This window comes from Semicossyphus pulcher, unplaced genomic scaffold, assembly GCF_022749685.1.
Source record: "Semicossyphus pulcher isolate SPU_LCO1_2020_fin unplaced genomic scaffold, fSemPul1.0.p SCAF_13, whole genome shotgun sequence".
Lineage (NCBI taxonomy): Eukaryota > Metazoa > Chordata > Actinopteri > Labriformes > Labridae > Semicossyphus > Semicossyphus pulcher.
The window spans coordinates 2,141,015-2,167,706 of NW_027211637.1; the positions used below are offsets into that span (position 1 = coordinate 2,141,015).

Sequence of the window (26,692 nt, forward strand, 5' to 3'; positions counted from 1 at the left end):
GCTGACTCCCGCTCTCATCCTGACCTCTGTCCTCCTGCAGGATCTTTAAAGCACTCAAGTAATCAACATTTTCTGCAACATGTGCACATTCCAGTCTTTTGATAGCTGAGGACATTTACTTCAGCAGACCGCTGTGATCCGCTTCCCACTTCCTCTCCAGCAGGAGGAGGGGGAGCGGGTCACATGACGGCTAGTCCATAAACACACAACCCGCAGGCTGAACGCTGCTACCGGGGAGGCTGTCTGCTGGTGCACGGTCTGCGGTGAACCGGGAGCAGAAGGTAAACACTGTTTTATCTGCAGCATCTGTCTGCTCTGTTTTCTCACTGCTTTAAATCCTGCTGAAGGACATTTAGGAGTCCGTTACACACGAACAAAATGCTCCGACAGCAGGATTAATGCTTTTGTCGCTGTTTCAGAACATGAAGAAACAGACACCCTGTGCGGGTTACAGTTTAAAACAAGTTGATTGATAGCCTGACTGGGATTTTTGATGGTAAAAGATGCACCAAGTTAACGCAGCTACATGAAGACAATCCGGTTTGTGCTTTCAGCCTTCAACATTGAAGTTTTAACGGTTCTCATCAATAAACAACTAAATAAATCAGTAAATATGAGGCTACTTGGTGGAGGAGGTGTGCTTTGTGACATCTTTGACATAGTGAAAGTAGTATTCCTTGAAGTCTTGTATTAAATTATCGATCGAAAAATGCAGAAGTGATGTCAACAAAATTTGGGCTCCCTTTAAAGCACCAGATTGTGCGGGAGGGTCAGCATAGGCCTGGATTACGTGATCAATTAATGTACATACAGATGTAAGAACAATGTTATGGCTGCTTTTGTGCCGTGTTTATGTGTGTGGCATGTTATACAGTCATCATATGTTGTGTGTGAAAGATTCATCTGCTGATAAAGAAATGCAGTGAGGTCGAAGAGTACAATAAAGGTCAATGTTAATAAAGTAATAATAAATGTTACCGTTGGCATTGGTGCTTCTAAACATGCAGATAGTTTTGGTTTAAACGTCCAGACTTCCCGTCTGTTTTCCCTCCTCCCAAAGGAATGGTGGGTTTTTAATTCAGTGACAAAAATGTTGGCGGAACTTTAAAAAATATTTCCAACATGCTGTCTTTTCTACGGAAGCCCTAAGTGGACATGCATCCATACATTTTATCTACTCTGGAGATCTGGACTTATTTATCTCATTATCTCGAGATAACAACGCTGGTTTTCTCGTGATAACCGGGATAATCTTCTGTCGATCTAGAAAACAGAACAACAGGCTGCTCACTGTGATGTTACAGAGCAGGACATGCTGTGCTGCCATCGCCCACACTGATGAGGGAAGTTAAGCCTGTGCTCTTGGAGATACGAGTTATGATCATCTGATGTTATCGCGGGAAAAAGGAGTAAATAACATTTATGGATGAATGTGTGTCCCTGTGACACCTCATCCTTCTTCCACATCTGCATCTGCCTAAAATAACAGCTGATAACAGTGTTTGACCCTAAAGAAACTTAAGAGGTGGATTCATTTTTCAGCAGCATAGATTTTCTCTTTTTTGCCAGTGTTGTTGTCTGTCTCTGTCTGTCTCTCTGTCTGTCTCTCTGTCTGTCTCTCTGTCTCTGTCTGTCTCTCTGTCTGTCTCTCTGTCTGTCTGTCTGTCTGTCCGTCCTTCTCGATTAAAAAAGATAAATTATCTGTTGCAAACTATAAATTAAAAAACATTCAGGTTTTTTTTATCGATACAGTTTCACTAACATAATATCACTAAACCGATCTGTATCTGTATCAGTGTGTTCCTCCATCCCTTAAATTTACCAGCTGTTTTCCGGTGTAGCCAGCGGTCAGCGATAAAGGACTTCATGCCAAGACTTCCTTTTCTGTGCCCTGCATCTCCAGGCTGTTGTTCCTGCATGTAACCAAATCCTGCTGATTGGTCTACATACTCGGACTACAACATCAAATGAAAACCAGATCACTTCCTGTATTAAATCCGGCCCCGTGCCTGCAGATTCTACATTTAAAGTAGATTCTTTTTACGGCTAATGAAGGTTTATTTTCTTCTTGAAGGAAAATGTCTGTGCTGGAGCTGGAGGAGTGTCGGGAGAGGATTCGCACTGAGCTGGACAACGTGGTTGACTTCTGGCTGAAATACTCTCACGACACCGTACATGGGTAATGTAGTCACTCTTGAGTGCTGATACTCTCACAGTTAGTCTGTATACGCGCAGCCTGTGTCATTGTGACCAACCTCTGCTTCCTGTTTCAGAGGCTTCTTCACCTGCATCGGGAGGGACGGGACGGTGTATGATGAGCTGAAGTACGTGTGGCTGCAGGGGCGACAGGTTTGACTGTTTTGTATTTAAGACTAAAACCAAAGTTCGTCCAGCTCTCTCCTGTAACTTAAAAATACATCATGCAATGTTATGTGAATGTTTGTGCTTGTGTGACTCTCAGGTGTGGATGTATTGTCGCCTGTACCGAACCATGGATCGCTTCCGCAGGCCTGACATCCTGGAAGCTGCAAAAGCCGGTGAGTGTGAATCTAAAGCAGGACAGGACGTTTACTGAATGAGCTGCAGGCGGGTACACGGATACACTGCACAGCTGCTGTGAGGGGGAACAGAGAGCACAGTGTTTGGTTAAAGAAACACTGCCTGTGTTTAGTCACAGCGCTTTCTCGACTGAAGTCAAATAGACTTGCAGTGAAAAAAACATGCGGTTAATGGTGCCACAGATTTACCAGAGCATCTCTTCATGTGTGTTCAGAACAAGTTGAAGTTGATGGCAAGTTCAGATTTCCCGTCTTCCTTGAATGCATCATAAATGATGGCTCCGCCCTCCATCTCATGTTACAGTAGTGTTCTTCTCCTCCTGAGGACAGACCTGACAAAGCTTCATGTTGTTCCTAATCTGCATCATGATGTTGTTCTTTCAGCAAACTGAAGAGCCGTTAATTAAAGTCGATCACAAGAAATTCTGTTTCTGTTTGGGCTTCATCCCGCTGCAGTAAGCCAGAGTGCAGCCTCTGTGTAACTTCCTGTTTACAGTGAGACTGAGACTCAGCACAGACAGATGAACGGGCGCTCCTCCGGGGGATGGGACGAACCGAGAGATGACAGCGTTTATTTAGCAGACACATCTGGAGGGAGAATTTTGGCTTTGTGTTTAATCTGAACACACTTAAATGATCCAGCGCTCAAACATTTGCAGTTGTTTCATTGAAAGTTTATCTGTTCAGCGACACTAAGTGGTTAGAAAACACGCCGGTGCAGGTAAACTGTCCATGTGAGGAGCAAGTGGAGCGCATGGAAAGAAACAATATCCCAAAACTCAGATTAGAAAAGTAGCTCTTAGTTTGAGTAGTTATGTGTTTCTCTCTTCTCTCTCACGTCCATTAGAAGATGAACCCTACACTGGTAATATGTTTTTTAGCCTCAGTTTTGATGAGCCACGAGGAAAGCAGCGTTTGTTCAGCCTTGACGGCAGGCACATCGTTTTATATTTGGACAACCTACCCTCCTTTTAGTCATCAGAAATCCTCCACTTAAAACATCTGAAAATAAAAATAATCTAAATTCAACATTAAAAACAAAACTTTGAATAATTCTGACTTGTGGACCTCAGTATATTTTCACCTTTCTGCATGCTCAGATGTTGTGTAGCCCGAGTGTTACATTAGCTTAATGTGACGTCAGAGTTTCTCTCATCCACGTGTCAGCCTGTGCAACAGATGGTGCAGCGCAGGTTCTTTTTGTAGATCTACGTGATTAATGACAGAGAGGAGAGTGTTTGTCTGTACTTTCTGCTGATCATCATCGAGCCACAGTAAAGTGCATGTGGTCACTGATCTGCAAAATGAAAAAAGGAAATAAAAGCATTCTGTTAGCCTGACTGGTGTTTATTTTGTGGTGTTAGCCTGGGAGCTTTTAAAAGGGTTTTCAGTACGAGGCAGACAAAGGAAGAACAAACCCTCATTTATTCTTTTTTTCAAGGTTCAAAACATGAACTCAGATTTGGTGTTTCATCTTTAATTTAGTCACTAAAGTATAGAAAAGTAGAGTCCATATAGTAAATAGTATAGTATAGAAAATTTGCACTTTGTAGCATTTATAAACCCAAGCTGTTGATGAGGCTTGTGAACGAACATATCGTTACCTCAAATATCACCTCCTTTATTAGTCCATGAGGCTGTCATTGTTCTGTATCTAACAGAACCCGGCTTTTTACTCATTGCAAACATCAATCGTTTGAAGCTGACGTTGTTGTTTGTATCTCAGGAGGATCCTTCCTCAGAAAGTTTGCCCGCGTGTCCGGCAGCAGCAGCGGCGGCGGCGGCGGCAGCGGGTCAGCTCAGTGGAAATGTGCCTTCTGTTTAACCAGAGACGGTAAAGCCGTGAAAATTCAGAGGACGATATTCAGCGAGTGTTTTTACATCATGGCCATGGACGAGCTGAGCAGGGTCACCGGGGACAAGGACATGCAGGTACGGAGACATTATTCAAACTTTACTGTCGATTTCAAGAGGAGACAGTTTAATAACTGTTGGTCCTTTAAAAACGTGTCCGAACCTGAAAAGAAACTACACATATATGTGCATTAGATATGTGCTTTTGTTTTATTTCATACTTATTTATTTAAATTGTTTCTTTTATTACAGTTATCACTTTGTATTTTTATGTTTTCATTTATTATTATCATTATTTTTACCATTATGACTATTAATTGAGTTTTTTATAAGTCTAATTTGTTACAACTCATTATCTTTAACCATGGTTCTCAACTGTTGGGTCGGGACCCAAAAGTGGGTCTTGGATGTGTGCTTGAAAAAAAAAGTTCTGTCAAAAAGTCAATGCTGCGCTTTTATTTTGAAGGGCATGGGTTTCCTATGACTTGCAATGCAGTAGAAGTGTAGTTCATTCACACCTGATGTATCCACTGATCGCGTCATGAGCCCGACAGTAGCTGCATTTACGTTGAACTTTTCTAGTTTATTTCTGTGGACAAAAGGCGGCTCATTGAGTGAACAGTAAAGTGAATATATACCTGATGGTCATATTGGCTGACTAATATACTGTTGTGTTTTGTGAAGCTGACATGCTGTCATGTTTCGTTCCATCTCAGGTCCAAACTGCATCTTTTTTATTAAATTACTGGTCGAGTGGTTGAAACATTTGTGTTGCTATTTGTCACTAAGGAGGTGGTGGTGGGTCCTGAGGCAGACCAGTTGAGAACCACTGATCTATAACGTATCATTACCACATTTTTCTCCCAAATATGATTTTAAGAGGTGGATGTAACATTATCTAATCTTGATATACATATTTAATCTTTTCATTACAAGTGTATTTGCATATGTCTGTCATATGTTCCTTTTCTGACTGGTGTAAGTATCTGTTATAAATCCAACAAAAACTAACTTTGGAATTTCATCGTAAAAACAAGCGTCCTGCGATCAGAAATAAAAACAAATCTTCAAAAGGAAAAAGATTTCTTAAAAAGTAACTTAATGAAAAACACTGCAGTACAACAGAGTTCCTGCTGATGGTGCATGAAGAGTAAAAAATGTCGAAATTTATCGAGTAACGGGAAAAACTAGTTCCCTCTTTTGGTAAATTTAAATCACGCTTCCCCAAAATGATCTCAAGTCTCCTTCAGACATTGTTGTGACAGCGTGTCAGATCTCAGTCATCGTCAACCAGAGAAGCTTGCTGTTTTTTTCCTTCGAGCTGAATAGACCTTTAGTCTACATTCATAAATGCTTTCATGATCCTAAAAATATTTGAACTTTTCTTTTACAAAATGGAGCCTTTAAAATCCATAAATTAATTTCCTTTTATTTACTAACCGCACTGCAAAAAGTCGGTCATCTAAGAGCGTAACTAGCTCTACTTTAAATCAGTGCTCATACATCAGCCATGCTAGCAACTCGGGAGGCTAAAGCAGGGAAATGCTTTGAGCTAAATGCTAACATGCATCTTATGTCAGCATTTAGCTATTGGCCATCTTACAATCCTAAAATTCTCCTGGGAATGTCATGAATCTTGAAGTATTGTGCAGCAGAGAGAGTGACTTTCTGCCGCAGCTTGTTTATAATTTAAAATGTCATGGTAATCGATCCGATTGTTACTGTTGTTGTAATGTGTGGACCAGATGTTGATCTGCAGCATCAGCACTGATTTGTTTAAACAAAAGGCTTTAAGTGGCTGGAGTTAGGTGTTAGCTTGATGCATTGCTAGCTAACATGCTGTGTGTTTTGCGGACACACATAAAGTGCTTCAGCTTTCATCAGGCCGTGTTATTCTGAAGGTTTCAACAGACAGACAGACTCGATCCCTCTGCTCTGTGTTGCTAGCTGGAGGCCGAACAGATGATGGAGCAGCTGATCTACTGGGTTCGGGAGGACTCGTCAGGTCTGGGACGGCCGCAGCTTCCCGGAGACGTTCCCACCAACAGCATGGCGGTTCCCATGATGCTCCTGTGTCTGGTGCAGCAGCTGACTGAAGGCCGGGGGGAGGAGGTGGCTCAGAGGTACAGAGAGCTGGGCAGCTGGTGTGTGAAACAGATTCTACAACATGTACAGGTATGGACACAGAAAACATGCCTCCCTTTACTCTCACTCTGTATTAGACGTTTCTCTGGCAGGTGGTTGTTTAAGATGCTGAATATAACTCTTTCTATTTCTTCTTCTGTAACTCGACACAGAGAGACGGCACGGCTATTTTAGAGAACGTGTCATTGGAGGGAGCAGAGCTGCCGGGCTGCCAGGGCCGACTGCAGAACCCAGGTAAACACTGACCTCAGTGAGTGCACGAGGAAGCTCAGGTCGAGATGTACTTCCTGTTCATCCTTGCTTCCCTCAACATTTTCCATTTTTCCTCTGGCCTTGCCCACGTGCTGTCTCAGGCCACGCACTGGAAGCTGGCTGGTTCCTGCTGCAGTTCAGTGCAGAGCGGGGGGACGAGGAGCTCCAGAAGACCGCCATTAACAAGTTTGTGGAGCTGCCTTTTCAGTACGGCTGGGACAAAGAGCATGGTGGCCTCCTCTACTTCCTGGATGTAGACGGTCACTGCCCCACTCAGGTGAATCCATGATGGTTTCTTTTTAAGCTGTAGCTGCTGATGAAAAAAGCTTTGTCTGCATTTGGCTGCTCTGTGAGTTGTATAAAAAGCATCAAAGCAGGCCGTCTGATTCTGCTCGTGTGTTTGAGCAGCTGGAGTGGAGCATGAAGCTGTGGTGGCCTCACTGCGAGGCTCTCATCGCCTTCCTGATGGCCTACAGCCAAACCAAGAGGCCGGAGCTGCTGGAAAAATTCTCTCAAGTTTATGAATACACCTTTAAACATGTGAGTTTTTATTTTGGGAAATAGTAGTGAGATATTCAGGTGGGTTTCAGTCTCATTCTGAGTGCTCAGTGCAGTCAGGACGTGATTAGCCTCCCTAAAGCCTGCCAAGGGGCATGGAGCCGATAGCGGGAAGTCTAGTTAATGCTTCTGATTCCACCAGAGCTACCAGCGCCTTTAGTAGCTTCACAGATCTGCTCCACTAAAAATACTTACCTGGACTATTTTGATGGGACCTCTCTATGGCCACATTATGCTGCGTGGAGCAGATGAGCTGGCGGGAAGCCAGACACAGGAACAGCATAGCGAACACCCTGTGCAGATCCCCCGTGGTATATTCAAACACTATTAGCCAGTGGTAAAAGCATGGAAAATGACCGATAAAACAAGTCTGAGAAAGGGAATTGCATCGAACAGGCAAGGCAGTCGGCTTCTGAAACTGTTTGAGGGTACGTATACACAGAAAAAGAGGAAGCATGGGGAAACAGTTAGCCGTCAAAGGTTCGAAATGACTCCTACTTACACCTCCAAGGCTCCCTTATGAATGTGTTTTATCTTAATGGTTTAATCTGCACTCAAACAGAGAGGGAGTTACATGCTGCAGCTATTTACCGACTAATGACATTAGGCATCGTAGAGTTAGGGTTGGCAACATCGTATTCTCACTCTTTTTCAGTACTTGAACTTCACAAAACTTACATTTTTAAGAACCTCTAAGGTCGTGGTTTTTGTGGCTGGTGTGTTTTACACACTAGAAGTCTTTTGGATGATTACTTCAGAGAAAGGGTGAAGTTACTTTGCATATTTGCCATTCAAATAGATACAAAGCTCCTTGCAGTGCTGAATTAAGTTTCATCTTTACACCTACTCTCAACATTCAGCAAGCAAGTTTGAATATTGTCCAGATATGATCCGAGGATGCGGCAGCACAAGAGAAGATGAGACTGTATTTTAGCAGTAATTTCTCCCTCGGAAATTCAAATAGTTAAAATGATTTTTGTCTAACAAGCGACTCACCGCGCACGCAGAGCAGGTTACAACATCTTCACTGGTTTAAGACCTAAAATGTCTGGTTGGCATCACTTGCAGTCAGGAATCGGTGTAAAACAGGTGCAAAGCAGACGCCTTGTTAACAGCTACTGAAGTTATGGGTCGGTTCGATCCTGCAGCCTAAATTAGATTCTCATGTTGTTTTTTTTTCTTTTTATTGTGAGAAAATGTGACGGCAGGACAAGTGAAGCCCAGTACAACACATACAAAACACAAGACAATTAGTTACCAAAGCAGAAACAAAATAAAACAGAAAGAACAGAAAAGAAAGAACAAATAAAAAGAAGGAAGAAGAAAACGTGGCATCGAGAAAGGAGAGAGTGAAATGAGAGGCTTTCTGTGTGGAGGCACATTTTGTAATGTATGGGTGTTTGTGGTGAGGAAGGTGATTTGTAATGGGGTTGGGTGAGGTTGGGATGGGTTGCTGGCTGTAGCTACACTGCCGATGATATGAGGGAGATTTAGTCGTGTTTAGTATTGTTGTGCCTGTACTGCCCCTGAATGCACAAATTATTCTATTCAGAGAATAAACACACCAGTTTGGATGGAGCAAGGCTAGCTGTTTCCCTCTGCTTCCAGTCTTTGTGCTAAGCTAGGCTAACCACGTCCTGACTCTAGTATCATACTTAACATCATCACACTGTCATAAAGAAAATGTTGAATTATTACTTTAATTGTCATCTACTAGACAACTGCTTTATGCACATGGTGAAGATTACTTTCAATTATACAGAATACATGTGTATATTTCACCGTACATGTTCCTGTCTCTGAGCAGTTTCCTGATGCTGATGGGGGCGAGTGGTTTGGCTACTTAACACGAGAAGGGAAAGTAGCTCTGGATATTAAAGGAGGCCCCTTTAAAGGTAAGAACTTAGCTCAGAAGAGACTGGCTGAATGCTAGAGAAACTTGAGGCCTTAATGGACATGCTAATGGAACACAGATGAGCTTAAAAATGATGAGCAATGTAGTTTTCAGCTGTTTTTTTCTCTCGGCTGTAATTTGCCAAACAAACCACCAGAAACTAATGACGACAGTGAACTCAGAGCCCTCTGGTGAACAGGACAACTGTGTGTTTTTTCTTCAGGTCTCTTCCATGTGCCTCGCTGCCTGTACATGTGTGAGCGTCTGCTGGATGATTTGCTGGCATAAAGGGACAGAGCACTCTGATACAGATGTTATGAAGTTTGGATTAAATCTGATCTGTGGGTCTGTTTCCTGCATCAAAGTGGAGTTCCATGATAACAAAAATGTGCAGTCACATAGAGGCTCCTTAAAGCAATACAACATCGATCGGTATTCTTCTTCATGTTTCTTCTGGCTGAATCACATGTTTGATATCAATCTGTGCCTTCTACATGCAGACTGAACCTTTTAAAGAGCCTGTATCTTTACGTCCATTTCATTCCAGTTTATACTGCTAATTCATTCGTTTAAATGTCTGTTTTCTTTAACAAGTATACCAAGTGTTATACTAACATACTGATGAACTATATTGATATCAGGGAAAAATCAAAGCTACAGTATCTTTGTGCTTGTGACATGCGTGGCATCTATAGATGCACAGGCCAGTGTAATGTGTAATTATATATTTTCATATTACAGCTGATGATTAAATGTGTATTTTGTTGTGTGCAAATCTTTTCATTACATTTATTTGTTGTTTAACAGAAAATGACACTGAAGTATTAATGTCAGGTGATTGAACCTGTTTTGACTTTATGTGACGCCTGTTTGTGTGTTTTTTTCTTGGTTCATGTAAGGAAGCTTTAATTTTCTTTTTGTTGTTTAAATCAAGTTAAGATGTTTCGTTCTGTTTCTTTTTATTGTATATGATTCGAAATATTTTAAGACATACTGCCTCAAACGTGTCTGATTTTCAGTAGGTTTTCAACTAAGCACATATCAAATGTGTGCATTGAAAATGACTAAACAATTATTGGATGATAAGTTGATTTATTTATCAAAGGAGATTTTAGAGCCAGATTGCTCCAAAATTACAGCACAGAATAAGAGTAAAATGAAAACATCAAATATAAGTTAATAGAAAAGAACCTCAACAGAAGTTATTCGTAGTATTGGCAGCAGTATTAGTAACATTTCCTCCTGATGCAAAAAAAATGTCCTAAAAGTAAACAGCCAAATGAATGAAACAACCACTCTTTATTAACATCACCATGCAACAATGAAATATTAAGAAGGAAGTTTAAAATCTTGAGCCAACATAGTTAACTATTTATGTTTCATGTTAGCCATTTCAGAGCTGCTTTTTTGACAGTAAAAAAAATCCCTTAATGATACTATCATGCACAGTTCCATCTACATTTAATGGAATTACTAGCAAAAAAATGTAACACAATGGTTTCTTGGGCGTATATTATATTTCCAACGTTTAGTGGTGCTTCAGAACCATCATTATGCAGGGCTGCGATATGATTTACACGCCACCAGATGTCGCTGTTAATGTTGATTTTGAAGGTCCTCAGCCTTGGAGCTTTAAAGACAAAAATGGAGATTAAGCCCTTAAACTTTACACTGCTTCAACTGCTCATTGTTACAATGGCAAAAAAACCCGATATTGAATTTGTTATTCAGTCAGATGGCCTCTGGTGGGACAAAGGAAAAAACAGACAGAAATGGACTTTAGAACCGGAACCGGAAGTTGAAGTGTTTGGGCGGAAGTTAGCAGAAAAGGAGAGTTCAATCACTACCACGGTTTGTTAACACTTCTGTTCGCATTTCGTATTGCGTCAATAAAAAGAGACAGCCGTTTAAAAAAACGCACAAGATCTATAAACAACATTTACCAAGAGTGGGTGCTTTAAAGAAGCACGTCTTTGTCAAAGTTTATATTAATACGAAACTGGAAGTAATAGCTATATTGAACACAACCTGTGTAACAGACCGGAAGTTCACTGTAACAGACGCGGTAAAGAGCGGAAGCATAGAGTACAAGCGCCAGGAGAAAAATACAGAGCAGGTTTTTTATGATAGTGCGAATAAAACAGTTTATTTAACCGACGAAGGACCTTGGCAATGCATCCAACCGTTATATTTTAAAGACGTAATGAAGACGACAAAACTAGCGTATTTTGACGTTACCAGTAACTCTTCATGGCCATTTTTCATGCATAGAGTTGGCATATTCAAGAATTATTCTATTTCACGTTTCATTAAAGCTGCTTTCGTCTGAATGGGAGCGTGACATAAAAGTTTCACATGTTTCTACAACAGATGAATCCAGCAACGAAACACGTGGACGCAGTTCCCAGGTACAGTTAAAGAAAACGTGACAAATGTCAATGTGCTGCATAACGTTATCGAAGTTAAATTAAGCATATGAACTTTTTAGCCCTAGACTGTAGTATGTTTTTTGTAGTTACAGTTTGTTAAACAGTTACTCCCACACACACTTAGATTTTTTATTGTTTATCATTTATAGTGTTCCTAAATTGTATTAAACACAGATTAATTTAGGAATATTTATGAGAATTTAATAAAATATTTAACAAAACTGAAGACAGTTTCTTATATTATATCTAAACAATACGATTTATCAAGCAAAAGTTATTATATAATCAAACCAGAATGTAGTCACTGGATACACTCACTCACTGAGTGTAGGCTAAAGGTATAATGTGGGTACTTTTGTTATTATTATGGATATTAGTATTTAAATCCATTTAAATATATTTTTTGTTTGTTTTTTGCATTTCTCCTGTTGTTTGGTTTTATTTTAAATAAATGTATTATCATTTTTAAAAGATCTATTTTTAATAGTATAATTATTGTTCATCTTTATGTTTTCATGTGTGAACACAAGAATAGTACTTGCTACCTTACTTGTTGGGATCCTAATAAATAGGATGTTTATTTTCTTATGTTTGATATTGCTTGAAAAATGGCTGTGGCTATTTGCCATGTTATTACGGCATTGTTATAGATTGTAATTTGTTACTTTGGACAAAAGCTTCTGCCAGATGAATACATAGTGATGTAAAAATGTAAATACTGGTTTTAACTGACATGTCTAATCTTTTCCGCAGTCGGTCTGGTATCTTCTACCAGGCAATGCCTGCTGTCGGAGCCGATGGACAGAACATCATGACGCTGATTCCTGGAGAGATGATTGAAGAAAAGTTTGTCCCAACTCAAGTGAGGAAACCTAAAACGATGACGGCACAGAAAGCTGTAACCGTGAATATCACCCAAGCTCCTGCTCAGATGGTAAGAAGAGCAACGCCGAGTCCTTCTGTCACGCAATTTGTCCGGAAGCAGGTTTCCCTTGGGAATGTAAAAAGTTTGGATATTAGTAACTCCCAAGAAAAACATCCACGACAGAAACAGTCTGTAAACTTAAAGGCAAAAGTACATATGATTTCAACAAACGGTGAGAAGTCAGTGACGTCTCCACCCCGCAGAGGACAGCACATTCAGATTCCTGCTAATAAACAAGTCCTCACACTCCCAGCGTCTGAGCTCCCCACACCCATCAAGAAGCAGATTTTCACTTCATCAGCCAACTCCTCTACAGGTTCCGGTTTAAGAAATTTGGTGTATGTGTCACCTATCAAGCCTGTGAATCAAGCCGGCACTCCAACGTGTGATTCTGCTCCGGCCTCGCTCAAACTGCTCTCCAACACATCCAGTAAAACACAACGTGAAGCCCCGTCTGCAGGACCGAAAGCACACTTAAAGCTGATTCCAAAGGTTCCACAGAGGCCCAACAGCCCCATCAGGTGGATGATTGAAGAAGAAGAACACTCGACTGCTCCGGCTCTTCCTTCTCCTTATGTTGCATCAGAGATTCTCCGTGCTGTGGCAGAGAGAGAAAAGGCCTGCAAGCACCCGGACGTCATAAAACAGACCGTTTCTCCATCGAGTCAGGACAAAACCGGACAAGAAGATGAAAATGCCCTGGTCATGTACAACGGGAAGGTGTTCAGTGTGTTCAAAAAGGAGAGTCCAACACTTAATGTAAGAAACAGTCACTCACCCACAGCAGCAGAGAAAACGTACTTTTTCAACAAAACAAAAGCCCCTTCCTCCAGAAAGTCCCCGGAGTCAGCTGCGCCTCCAAGACAGCAGGACTTCAAATTGATCATTCCACGTAGTTCACACAAAGTGATCGACCTTTGTGATGATGATGATGCTCGGGACGACAAGTCTCAACAAGCAGCTTCTCTGGATGAAGACAGCGTAATATTTATGTCGTATATTCCACCCAAATCTGAGTCTGGAACAACAGAGGATGTGACTCTTCAAACCCAAACAGCACAGAAGGAAACAGACGGGACGAGGACAAGCAGCTCGAACAGTCAGACGGAACAAAGGATGGATGGTTTGTCTGATATTGGTGGGAGGGATGAGATAAAACCTGGCAAGAACGTGTTGGACAGTCCAGGTGTTTGTGTGTCATCAGTGATGGACATGCTCGATAATAAAGGCTCAAACATCAGAAGTCGCCAAAGCACCACCACCCAACAGGTGGAGTTCATGGAGGTTGATGTAAAAGCAGAAGGTCCAGAAGAATGCAGCACCTCTGACAGCAGCAGCACGTGGTCTGTAGCAGAGATGCACATCTGGGACATGGAGGTGAGGACACTTCTCTGACTTTATTACTTCTGAACAGTTTTCTTGATATAAGAAATATTCTATACAGGATATTTTCCATCATTCAGCTGTACAGTCACTATAGAAAGGGAAAGGCATATGCCAAAGCCGCTGAGCAGGAAACGTGTATCAAAAGAAGGGCTGAGTTATTTCTCTGATTTATGATTTTCATTCACTCGATGCTGCTAATGTTGGCTGTTTTAAAGCGGGCGTATCTCGGGCTGCTCGGCTGTGGGCCTTTGTTTGAGATGCTGGAACATAAAAAGTTGTGCTGCTGCTTTTTATGCCAAACATATTCTAAACTTCAAATAGCTGCTTGAGGTTTGATTCTGCAAAACCAAAGTATTTGCAAACAAGTGTGGCCGCCATGCTGACATTTAATCTGTCACTGAGGAAAACTCTCATACTGCTATGAACTGTGGGAGTTTAGAGAAGCGGAGGCAGCTTCCTGTGGGGTATACTATGAAGCAGATTCAACATAGCCAGGCTTCCTTCACGTAAACTGGCTTAACAAGCCTCAAGCACCAGAAAAGTTGTTTTCCCACTGGTCAAAAAACCTGCTAACACCCGGCTTTTTTGCTTAGTGGGAAAGGTTACAATCAGCATTCAGACCCGGGTCACATGACTCTGCAGTAGACCCCGGTAATTATCGCCTCGGCTCCGATCGGCATTGATAAGAACACAAAACCCATGTCGACACGCTAATCTCCGCCCTCTTTTCGGCGCGATGCTATGCTCCGTCGGTAACTTCTGCTTCTGTTTAAATGAGAAGCGATGATAAATGTATAAAGGCAGAAAGGCAAGAGAGGAATGCTGTAAATAATGATTGTTTAATCAGAAATGCTCATGTGTTAAGTGTGTTCTAGAAGTTTCCATTTACAAATAACCTCAGCTGAGGATCTATAGCACATCGTCAGGACAGGGCAGTGCTTTACAGCTGTCAGAACTCGGAACATAAGCTGGTCCTGACTGAAAACAGTGTAGGCTCAACAGACCCGGCTTACCCTGTAATCTCGCTTCATAGTACATGCTGAAAAAAACACACGTAGTTAGGGTTTTAGGTAGACCCATGGCTCAGACAGGCTGTGATATTGGCTGATATTAACTCTGCTGCTGGCCTGGCTGTAGACTGCTAATCTTCTTCATCTATGTTGTTTGTATTTTAAAGAGTGTTTCTTGTATTTGCAGAGGTCCTTGAATCCTGCAAGATCTTCTCTGGAACTGAAATCCCGTCAAATGTCCGACCATCTGCTGAGACGGATGTTTGGGATTACAGACGATGTGAAAATTTGCCTGCAGAAGATCGATGAAGCTGCAGCTGGGTCTTTTTCTGCAGAGTCTGAGGAGCGTCTTCATGAACCGAAAAGGGAGGCGAAAGAGGAGGAACTTTTTTCACCAGTCGCTTACAGTCCACAAGAAACTGACACTAGCAACACGTCCATGTGTGACAGAAGTGAAGACGAACTGTCCGCAGACTCTTCCTCTACGTCCTCTCACACACTTATTGGATCTCTCAGTTGTTCACATGTTAAACCGAAAACAAAACCTCTTTCTGCTTTGAAGAATACGCTCCTTTCAGGGCAGAGTGACACCGACAATGTGATCGGCTACATGGAACCCATAGAAGAAGATTTCCTCAGAGCGGATGAAGAGCACATCCCCTTAAAAGAGGACAAGGCTACAGGGACACACACACAGACTTTTGTGGATCCGAATGCAGACAAAAGGAGGATTGGACGAACAAGGAAGCGCACAATTTGTCCCTGTTGCGTCTCTGGAACTCAAAACCAGGCTGTGAAAATGTGTAAAAAGTCAGAAGTGCCAGAGAGGTTCGCACAGACGACAGGACAGACGGGGAAAAAAGGTGGAAGAAAGACAGCAAGAAAAGGTGTCAGAACATCTGGAAAGAAGAGAAGCTCTGACTTTCCAGGCAGAGACGGATTCTGTTCAACATCTGTGAACTCCGATGAGCTGAGATGTCATGAGGAGATCAGAAGACTCAAAGAGCTTCTTAGAGAGAAAGAGGCCGCGTTAGAGCTGCTGAGAAAAGGCTCCAGCTGAGATGAAAAGTAACCAACATTAACATTGAAATACTAATATAAAAATATGTCTGTATATATATATATATATATATATCTGTTGCTTCTATTTATTTTTTAAACGAGTAACAAGGACTGAAATAATCACCATATTGAGGTACGCGTCATGTGAATACCTGGAATATAAAGGCCTTTATTTTCAATGAGTTAAACGCTCTGTAAAATATGAACAAATCCTCACAGAGAATTTCTGCCATAAAACTTTCTTTTATTATCTAGTTTGAATGTCATTCATACCTGAAAAAGAACATAAACACTTAAAAATAAAATAATATCTTGCTGCAGCGAAGAAGAAGTGAATTTTTGGGGGGCAGATCGGTGCAGAGACCGGTGTATTCACTGATACAGATTCCTGCTTTTTTAGGCAGCGTTGAAAGCATTTCTGATACTGGTACGGGCATCAGAAAACTAGTTTTAACCTCTGGGGAAAAAAAACGTTTAGTGGACGTTGAGTTAAGATGAATAGGTCAAGAGATAACCCCATGCTTTGTTCTGTCTATGAATGAACAGATCGCTACAGGGGAAATCATAAAAGCCAATATTTCCCCATCATGGAAAAGCTTTATATGTTGTTAATGCTACTGGTGCTCTTAAACAGTGTCCTAACTATTTTACCAGAGATTTTATTTATTTTTCAGTTTACTTGTTTTTTTTTCATAATGAAAACATATAATTTGCAAATAATTACAAATTATGATTGCTGGTAGATTACTTTTATTGTGAAGAAAATGAAGCATTCCAAACCGGAAATAAAGATGAGATAAGAGAAGTGTTCCGTCAGACTTCTGAAAGGTGTTTCAGGCCTTCACAATAAATGTGGGCAATAATTTACAAATGTTGACGTGATCAAATTACAGAGTAAGGGTTTGATTGTGTGTTCATTTGTCATATTAACTTGATTGCAAAGAAGATTACTAAAAGGTTTCAGAAATGTATTAAAGTGCCATATTTCCCTCGTCAGTGGCAGCAAACAGCCAGACAGGCAGAGCTGTGTCTAATTTAACAACTGTGGTATTCCTCTGACTGTTCATGAACTGTTAATATACACATCATGGTCTTTGCCTATCATAACAATTGTACATATGCTGCTGAGTCAAAGATGAAAAGTCAGCTGTCCAGTATCAAACGGTTACAGTTCAGACAAAAGGCGAACAGGTGAGTATTTTCACATAATTTGTGCTTAAAGCCATACACAAGTAGTCACCCATGCACAGGATGATTATGACATCAATGCATTAACAACAAACAAGGAAATATGATCGGCATAGTGCTGAGTATGTAACTTATGCAGTCTATGCACACTTTTCAACAAGATTAATTTTTTTTTAGTTGATGCTTTTATTCTGAAGAATACCGCCCGGAAGTACGGTACATTTAACGATAAGTGAAACTGCAACCAAAGAGAAGCCAGCGTGTTTAAAGCAGGAGAGGGATATTTCATCAAGGTATGAGCAACAATATCCGTTAACAACGTCTTTAATTTCGTAGAGGGTATTCGGTATTTTCTTCAAAACGTCTATTGTGACACACGAATCAAATTTTCACGAGCTTTGAGGTCGAAAATCTGAGCTAACAGGAAGACGAAGACGCCTAATGTTAGCCACCAAGGCGACCGTATTCTCTTGTAAACGATCTCTATGCAAAAGGGTATCTGATACAAGTTAAATAATGTTACCTGAAATGAGAAAAGTTAATGTAGGGTTTGATTAAACTAGAAAGTCAGAGCCATTTAAACTCGGAGGCGAACTGTAACGTAGCAGCTCAGCCTGTTAAATGAGATTTCCGCTTTAGGAGTTTATTTCATTATATAACCAGCGGACATCTTTACGACTAATTACATAAACCACTTCAATCTGCTCAGGTGAGTGGTACAAGCAGGTAGCCAGGCCGGTACGTTGAACAAATTTGAACTGTACCGGACTTCTCCAGGATGTCACTTGAACAGGACTTTTATCCTTTTATTATGGGACACTGCTCAGCATGGTTATAGCATCATTTTAGAAACGCAGACCCACATGTAGTTCATGAGTGTTTCCTTCTGGTTAACTCACAAATGACTGCACAGTGTGGTAAATAATATCAGAATCGGGGTTTATTGCCAAATAGGTTTACACATACAAGGAATTTGTTTTGGTGGTTTTGGTGCAGAACAATTAACACAGAACTAGAATAAAAATAAGTAAAATACTTAAATAGAATAAGATTTAAAAAAAATAGGCAATAAGAATAAAAATATAAAAAGCAATAGGTATAATACAAAATATATATAACAGGCTTGAATTAAAAACTGTACAGATGTGCAGGATATTAGTGAGTGCAAGTTAAAAAATAAAAATAGTGCAGTGTGCGTTAATGTAACGCATAGAGTCTGAATTAGAGGTGGGGGTCGGGGCCTTGTTGCCGAGGCTGGCAGCAGAGGGGAAGAAACTATTCCTGTGTCGGGAGGTTCTGGTCCTGATGGAGCGCAGCCTCTTGCGAGGAGGGTCTCAAAGAGACTGTGTCCGGGGTGAGAGGGGTCGATCTTACCTGCACGCCTCAGGGTCCTGGAGGTGTACAGATCCTCAAGAGATGGCAGATTGCAGCCGATCACCCTCTCTGCCGAGCGGATGATACACTGCAGCCTGTCCTTGTCCCTGGCAGTGGCAGCAGCGTACCAGACGGTGATGGAGCAGGTGAGGATGGACTCAACAATGGCGGTGTAGTAGTGCACCATCATTATCTGTGGCAGGTTGAAATTCTTCAGCTGCCACAGGAGGTACATCCTCTGCTGTCCCTTTTTGATGAGGGAGCCGATGTTCAGCTCCCACTTGAGGTTCTGGCTGATGATGGTCCCCAAGAAGCAGAAAGACTCCACAGTGTAAACAGTGGAGTCGATGGTGATGGGGGCGGGTGCGGCTGCTTTCTTTCTAAAATCCACAACCATCTCCGCTGTCTTCAGAGCATTACGCTCCAGGTTGTTCTCACCACACCAGGTCACCAGATGGTCAATCTCCCACCTGAAGGCAGACTCGTCCCCACCAGAGATGAGTCCAATGAGGGTGGTGTTGTCCGCGAACTTCAGGAGCTTGACGGACTGATGACTGGAGGTGCAGCTGTTGGTGTACACAAGGGGTGGGCAACCCTGCTCCTGGAGGGCCAGCTTCCTGCATGTCTTAGGTTTCTCCGCACTCTAACACACCTGATTTGAATGATCTACTCATTATCAACCAACTGAAGCGTCTCTGGGGATGGGTAACGAGCGAAACATTCGAATCAGGTGTGTTAGAGTGCGGAGAAACCTAAAACATGTTGTACAGGGAGAAGAGCAGAGGGGGAAGAACGCAGCCTTGAGGGGAGCCGGTGCTGACGGTCCTGGAGTCAGAGACGTGTTTCCCCAGCTTCACGTGCTGTCTCCTGTCAGACAGGAAGCTTCATCATTTCACATTTCTTTCAAACTTTGATACTAAAATATGAATATTATGAACACGCGTGCAGAGCAGTAAAAAACAGGACACCTTTGACAAGCTCGATGGTTAAACACAATACGTATTTTTTTTATCTATTGAGTTATAACACAAGGCCATAAACACAACAGGATGTGGGATATCGGGACTGGGGGATACGTTTCAAAATAAAAGTTGTCGTACTCATTGATCAATATCCAGACAAATGATTTCAAAATGTAATCCTCATCAAAGTTGATTATAACTCATACTAACAGCTTTCCCACAGTAACAGTTCTCGGTTGAAGGTTGTGGTGTTGCTGATTAGCTTGAATGTCAGCTTCTGTAAATGGCTGAAACTTCAACAAAAAAGTAAATATTAAAAATGTAGTGTGATCAATAATCAGTAGTTGTCTTCAGTTCAGAAGGAACCACACAGTCAGTGCCAGTTATCACCATGAGGTGACAGCACAGGACGGCTAACAGGAACTCTGATCCAACCAATGTTTCATTGAAATATCCGTCTTTTTTAGATTCATTGATTATAATTCTAATATAAGTATCATATTCTTCATTCTGTCAAAAAGTTATTCAGATATGATGAAGTTTGAGAGTATAAGATAATTAGGTTTAGGTCCATCCCCTAATTTCATTCCAGAACATAAATATTGAGTTTGGACGAGTGATGAGCCTGAGCTCTACGACAACCAGTAAAGATGAGTGTTTGAAATGTTCCTGTAATGAAGCTGCATCCTCACTGATGAACTGTTACTCTGTTCACAGGGAAATCAACAGAACATGGAGTTCCTTGGCAGACAGGAAATTTACATCCCAGCCGATGCTGAGGTGAAAAACATCCCTCTTCGCAGTTTACCAAGGTCAGTGCTCAGACGAATGGGACTCTCTCTACCTGACTCTGACAGCTCGAGGAGGCTCACAGACTCTCCAGAGGGTATATGGATTTGTCCAGCAGTCCTACGACCATTAGGCCAAAGGATCGCCTCCAACAGAGGGAACAGTGTGTTAGAAAACATGTCCTCAAGTCTGGCCAGAGAGTTTCGGGCTTCACCAGGTCCTTTCCAGATGTCTTTTGTCTCCTCCAACCGAGCAGCTCACAGGGTACTGAAGGACACCTTGCATGGGGCAAATGTCTCTGTAGATACATCTTCCACGCCCCTGTTACCTCGGGGCTCAGCACCGCACACTTATCAAGTAGCTGTTGTCATCTACCAAGGACGCGTTTTCCTGTCCATCAGGAGGCCCAGTCGAAGTCAGCGTCAAGGAGAGACTCATGAACCACAGCCAGCTGCCCAGGCCCCCATTCCTTCAACATCGAACGGATCATCTGAGGCCATGTCTGCACGTACACGGGTATTTTTCCCTCCTTCTTTTCCAAAAAAAACCCTGTCCACGCGAGCATGGTTATAAAAAAACAAAAAACATTCCAAATGTAAACACAAGAACAGAAACGCTGTCATGAGAATGCCACACCAACAGGCGGCGATATAACCCAGTCATGCACAGAAGGTCAGGCTACTGTTGGAGGAACAGGTGAACGACAGAGCTGAGAAACATGGGGCAACTGTCGCAAATAATACAGGTTCATGCCACACTTATTAAGGCCAGCGTGCCGTGTATCGTGCACACAGCTGATGGCCTCATTAAATTAAAGGCTACTTTGCAATCAGAGGAAACTTGAAACAGGCATGCACAGTGACCTGAGGAGCGCAGAGAAAAGAAATCAGATCAGTGATTCATGTGTGTGCGTCCTCGAGATCTGCACGTCGTGTAATTTATATTAACATTTCATATAATCCTGTGTTGTGTTGCAAGACATGTCCTAGTAATCGCATAAACATGTCGTGTGACAGCGACTTCCCCCTCTGACCAGCCTCTCAAATACCTTCATACACTGTATACCCCGGTATTATGGCAAGAAGGTATAATGGTATTAAAAAAAATGGATACCGCCCAAGCCTAATGTTTACCATCCCGAACATGTGACATGTAGTAAGGGGGGGGGGGGACATTTGACCTGATCACGTGTCACTCCCCAAAGCATGTCATTAAAAGCCAAAAATATCAAGCTCGTGTGGCGGCTAGATCAAGGTGGGCTGGAATCACCACTTGGGAACCATGAATGTCTGGGAAATTTGAATTGTGGTGCTAATGGCGCAAAAACAAAAGTCAGATGATCCATGAAGTTATTAGTGTTCATCTTCTGAGGACCATGAATGTCTGAACACACTTTAACTGTGTTTTATTGTCTAGCTGTTGAGATATTTCAGTCTGCAGTGACGTAGTTCACGTTGCTCCTCAGAGGGTGAATCACAATGAGTTTGGTGACTTCCTGGCTTTAATTAATCATCAGACCAAGTTTGTTACTTGTACACAGCAAAACACTGTGAAATGTACCGAGCACGTTCGTACTCCTCAAAGGTCAAACCCTTTGAATTTTAATGAATCTGTGACCTTTCCTCTTGTGAGGCCCTGAAGCAAATTATTAACTCCATCACAAATCTGTGTGTATTGTTGTTCTGTTAGTGGGATTCACCTGACTTTTACTTTGCTTACTGAAATTGGCAAGCACATATAGAGCACAGTTTTTATGTTACTAAACTTAAAGCAGAAGTTTGGCTGTTCCTTTGTGTGCTGTAACATTTATCTGTGATCTGTTAATCCTCCTGCAGCACCCGGCGCCCAAAAAACCACAGAAGAAGAGACTGCGCATCATGGTCCCCTCAAAATCCCTGAAACTGCAGAAGGATCGTGTCAGACAAACAAACAGTCACTCCAGCACAGATCAGGTGAGTACAATGACTATGACTACAACTTTATTTCTACTGCACTTAAATTAATATAGTACAAACTGTGGTGGAGCTGGAGAGAAGCGAGGGGTTAGCAAACACTAGGCTATCAGAGTTATACAATTATACAGTCTGCGCCTTCGCCTAATTAATCTACTGGCTAATTAGATGGTGTCAGGCTAAGTTATCAAGCTGGATATAATGAGAGTAGATACCGATACCTGCTAATTAGTGCGAATATATAAATAAAATAATACAATATTATCAATATGTGTAAGAAACTGGAGCATTCGTGTACATCCAGTTAGTACAATTAGCCGCAAAGCTAGCCTTATTATCTGTCTGATGTTTACATGAACAAATCTCCAAAAGGCTCCAGCAGCACAAACACGGCCCAGAGGTTACGTTCAGTGACTGAGTTAGCTGAGGGGACACCTAGCAGACAGCTAGCAGCTCCCACCTGTCACTCAAAGAGGCCACGCCCCTAATGCTGCATCACCTTAAGCCTTAATATAATGTAAACAGGTGAGATGTGTAAAGATTCTCCCCGTACAGTTGTCATGAAGAGAGAAATGAGCTATAGAGACCCAAACTGTTTTTTGTACCAGGCTGTAAACATGTTTATTTCTGCTGTAAAGTTTAACATGGGGCTCTATGGGGACTGACCAATGACTGTATATATAGATGGACAACGCGTCTCCATCTGCTCCCATTGTACATAATTGATGCCAAAATAGCCTGTGTGATAGGCGCTGCCATCTTGCGATGGTGACGTCATTTGGAGCCAGAGTCTGCGCAGTAGAGATCGGCGGGTGGCGCCGCTGTAGCCACTTCCGCTAACCCAAACACACACTTAACTTACCAAAAAACAGCAAGGATCCCGCACGCCGGCGTGTTTAACAGCTTCTTCTTGTGTTGGTCTGAGGTTAACGTTCACAGGTGTGGAAACTTCAATGACTGTAGTGATTGTTTTAGGTACGTTTCCACTCGCGGATCGTCCTCCACTCTGCTAATCCAGATCTGATTGGCTGCAGGAGCCGGATTTGTCAACAGAGCTGTCAATCATCATTTTGACAGAATCAAATAACTAATTAAAAATAAACTTGTCAGGAAAAGGAACACTGTGACATAAATCAGCAGGATAAGAACTAACTATAATGACAGAAACCATGTTTGAGAAAAATGTATCTGACGTGTATTTTGATTTTATAGTTTGACTCATGTCCCATCTGTTAACATGGAGGAGGCGGGCTTTATGAGCTATACTGCAGCCAGTCAGCAGGGGGCGATAGAGAGGGTTTGGCTTCCCTTTTAGGGAGCTGTCAAGTTGTCCATCTATATAGCATCAGCTTCATTTTTCAGGCCCAGAGGTTTGCTGCTAACGTGTGTGTCAAAGGTAGAGGTGTAAAGAGTACTGAAACATTCTGCTCAAGTAGAAGTACTGTTACATGACTGAAGTTGTACTCAAGTGAAAGCAAAAAGTAGCTCACTTAAAAAGTGCTCAAAGTAAAAGTTACTTAGATCTGATATTAAACTTGTATTGTATTGTACTTGTATTTCACTTCTTATGTAGCCTGGGCTGGATTACTGCCCACAGCAGTAGCTGCGGAGCTCACAGGACTACCTGTGATTGAGTATAGCAGCCTGTCAACCAGCATATAGAAGCAACAATGCCTAACCACCCTCTTGTCCAAATATGGTCCCTCTTTGTTCTAATAAAACAAGATGGTGACGGCCGAGATGCCAAACTTGAGGCTTCAAAAGGAGTGGGGTCACGGTGGCTATGTCTGATTCCTATATAAAGTCTATGGCCATAAATCCCATCTAGTAAACCTTACACACACATAATGCTTTTACTTTGTGTGTCCAAGGGTGTTACTCATAACAGAGGGGAAGTATCTTCGTCCCAGACTGCAGCTCCTGTCCCTCAGTCCACCGTCAGAGCGCACAGAGTGAACAACCATCGCCATCACGATGCTGGAGGGGAGCAGGCTGCAGAGAATGGAGCAGCTTGGCTTCAGGAGGAGGTTTCCAACAGTGTCAGGGAGACACAGGAGCTGGGCGGTGAAGTTCAGAGCACCAGCCACAACAACAACATGGTCAGTAACATCCAGACTGACAGTGGTTATGGTGACAACACTAGCATACAGAGCTGGATCGGGTCAGAGCCTCAGAGTGCCTCCGCATCGCTGCAGCAGGAGATTGACTACCAGGAGCTGGACCGGGAGGAGAAGCTCGCTCAGATGATGGCCAAACTCGAGCAGCGTGAAGCGGTTGTAAAAAACCTGAATTCCTCGTAATGACAGCTCAGTCAGTGTGAAAAACGATGACTGTTTGTTCTCGCAGGGTTAAACTTACTTTTAGTCAAAATTTGGGTTCACATCCTCAAACTGCTGAGGAGACCCAGTCAGAACAGAAACAACAGAGCTGCTGCTTGTGGAGGACAAAGGCTACGTCCAGAATAATACCTCCTTATTTCTAAAACACGTTGCTTAATTTCTGCCTTGCCTTCACACAAACTGACGATTTCAAGCCCCTTAAACACTTTTTAAGACTTTTACACTCACTGGTTACGCATTTCCGTTTGAAAGATCCTTGGTTGTGTTTTAGTGTGTTGGACAGAAACAGAGACTTTTGGAAACATTGATGCAGACCTCCACATTCGCTTGTCCTTCCCTGATTCGTCCTGCTCCTGTCGTGTTACCCTCTTTCGGAAGCCTCGACTTGCAACAGTTAAATCAACATGAATCACTAATTCTGGAACTTTTAGTCCCAGGTGCTTCTTTTCAAGGGATTATTAAAAGGTTCCTCTGGCACAGTGACCCATGAAGACTTGGCAAGGCCTGCCCCAAAGTCCCTGAACGTTTAATGAGTACTACCCCCCCTATCAATGATCTTAAGGGCAGTAAAATTAAGCCTCTAGGACTTTATTTGGACCCTGTTCCTGTACAGGAGTACCTCCTAAAGTCCCTCACACACAGCTCATGCTAGCTTCTGTTGTGCGGTTACATTATGCATTTTATAACGCTGCTGCTGCTGCTGCATACAATAAACTGCTTTTAACGCAGGAGGGAAGTTATGTAAGGGATATATAAAGTCCAGTGAACATGGATTGTCATGTCGTATGCATTTATATGCATGATTATGGGACAGATTAGTTCTGCTTGCTAAGAACTCGTCATCACTTTCATTTTAAAACGCAGATTTAAAGTGAAAACAGACTCGTGTGAGTTTAACCAAAGACTTGTCTGCACTGACACAGACCAGCAGAGACCTGGAGTGACGGGGCCTGTTTGCTTTACGTTTAGTGCTTGTCCGATGATCTGCAGGTGTTTCGAGCGAACGCGTCTCCAACAGATTTGTTTAACTTATAATCTTTTATTCTCCAAAGTGACGCGTGACATCCCTCATGAACATTTATCACACAGCTCCCTCTGGAGACTCTTCAGGCTTCGGTTGTGTTATTGTGACGATCTTAAGTTTTTAGAAATAAAAGAGCTAACTTATAATTTTTATTTACTATTATCAGACTCTCTAGAAAGATTGTCATTACTGGAACATTATTTGGAACACAATCGTTTATCAGCTCCTTATTTTTGCTTGACCTGTGAAACAACGGTTTGACCTGTGAACGCCCTGGAGGGTGCAGCTGCTGCCTTTACTCCTTCTTAAACAACCTGCTTTCATTGATTCCTCACTTCAGCTCGTAGTTGCTCATTTGCTTACGCCTCTGATCAATATACACCTTCGTGTTTAATATTGCTGCTTTGGGTCGCGTGTTTGTAACTTCATCTTTTAAATGAAAAATAATTTAACTTGATACATTTCCATTACTGCAAATTTGTTTGCAATAAAGCAATGAGTGTGTGTGAAGTCTTTTAAGGAGCATTCAGCAGATACATTACACTGTAAAGAATATAAAGTCACACGTCTCATTACTTTGATTGAATGGTTTGTTTAACATGTGTTTCTGACTGTCAGTAAAGCAAAGGCATTTGAAATATTACTTGTATGTGTTGGAATAATAATCAAAATTGGATGTTTGTTCAAAGTAAACCCTCACTGTCACCACATCGTCCTTTTCGCAGCTGATTTGCATGAAGTCATGTGACTGCCTTAAAGGGATCTTTAGTAAAAGAAAGAAAACGTGGAAATATTAAGAGTTATAAATAAAAAAGATAAGTCAATATAATATGTACAAATAGAAATACAGAAAATAATACAAATTGTGGAAATATAAACTCAGCCTGGACAGGAAGACTCGCCCAAAACCACTCGATGTTACAATGTTAAAATTTACATGTAGCAGACGCTTTTGTCCAAAGAGACGCACATCTGAGAGTTAATACGACAC

The 26,692-nt window shown here is 41.9% G+C and overlaps 3 protein-coding genes across 3 annotated transcripts; all 3 read left to right on the plus strand.

Moving 5' to 3' along the window:
- Nucleotides 1-200: 200 nt before the first annotated feature.
- renbp (renin binding protein) lies at nucleotides 201-10,036 on the plus strand. The gene is made up of 11 exons (XM_069660508.1): nucleotides 201-281; nucleotides 2,075-2,179; nucleotides 2,274-2,349; nucleotides 2,462-2,537; nucleotides 4,285-4,490; nucleotides 6,360-6,587; nucleotides 6,710-6,791; nucleotides 6,911-7,086; nucleotides 7,218-7,349; nucleotides 9,175-9,262; nucleotides 9,485-10,036. Exons 2-11 carry the CDS (start codon nucleotides 2,079-2,081, stop codon nucleotides 9,547-9,549), a joined length of 1,230 nt encoding a protein of 409 aa, XP_069516609.1. The 5' UTR covers nucleotides 201-281; nucleotides 2,075-2,078; the 3' UTR covers nucleotides 9,550-10,036.
- A 1,551-nt stretch (nucleotides 10,037-11,587) lies between these two features.
- Nucleotides 11,588-16,345, plus strand: lrif1 (ligand dependent nuclear receptor interacting factor 1). The gene is made up of 3 exons (XM_069660758.1): nucleotides 11,588-11,669; nucleotides 12,444-13,992; nucleotides 15,199-16,345. The coding sequence occupies exons 1-3, from the start codon at nucleotides 11,617-11,619 to the stop codon at nucleotides 16,069-16,071; spliced, it is 2,475 nt and encodes an 824-aa protein (XP_069516859.1). The 5' UTR covers nucleotides 11,588-11,616; the 3' UTR covers nucleotides 16,072-16,345.
- A 1,154-nt stretch (nucleotides 16,346-17,499) lies between these two features.
- On the plus strand, nucleotides 17,500-26,069 carry LOC138590374 (uncharacterized). The gene is made up of 4 exons (XM_069660999.1): nucleotides 17,500-17,554; nucleotides 20,315-20,902; nucleotides 22,222-22,338; nucleotides 24,210-26,069. The coding sequence occupies exons 2-4, from the start codon at nucleotides 20,330-20,332 to the stop codon at nucleotides 24,636-24,638; spliced, it is 1,119 nt and encodes a 372-aa protein (XP_069517100.1). The 5' UTR covers nucleotides 17,500-17,554; nucleotides 20,315-20,329; the 3' UTR covers nucleotides 24,639-26,069.
- Nucleotides 26,070-26,692: the final 623 nt, after the last annotated feature.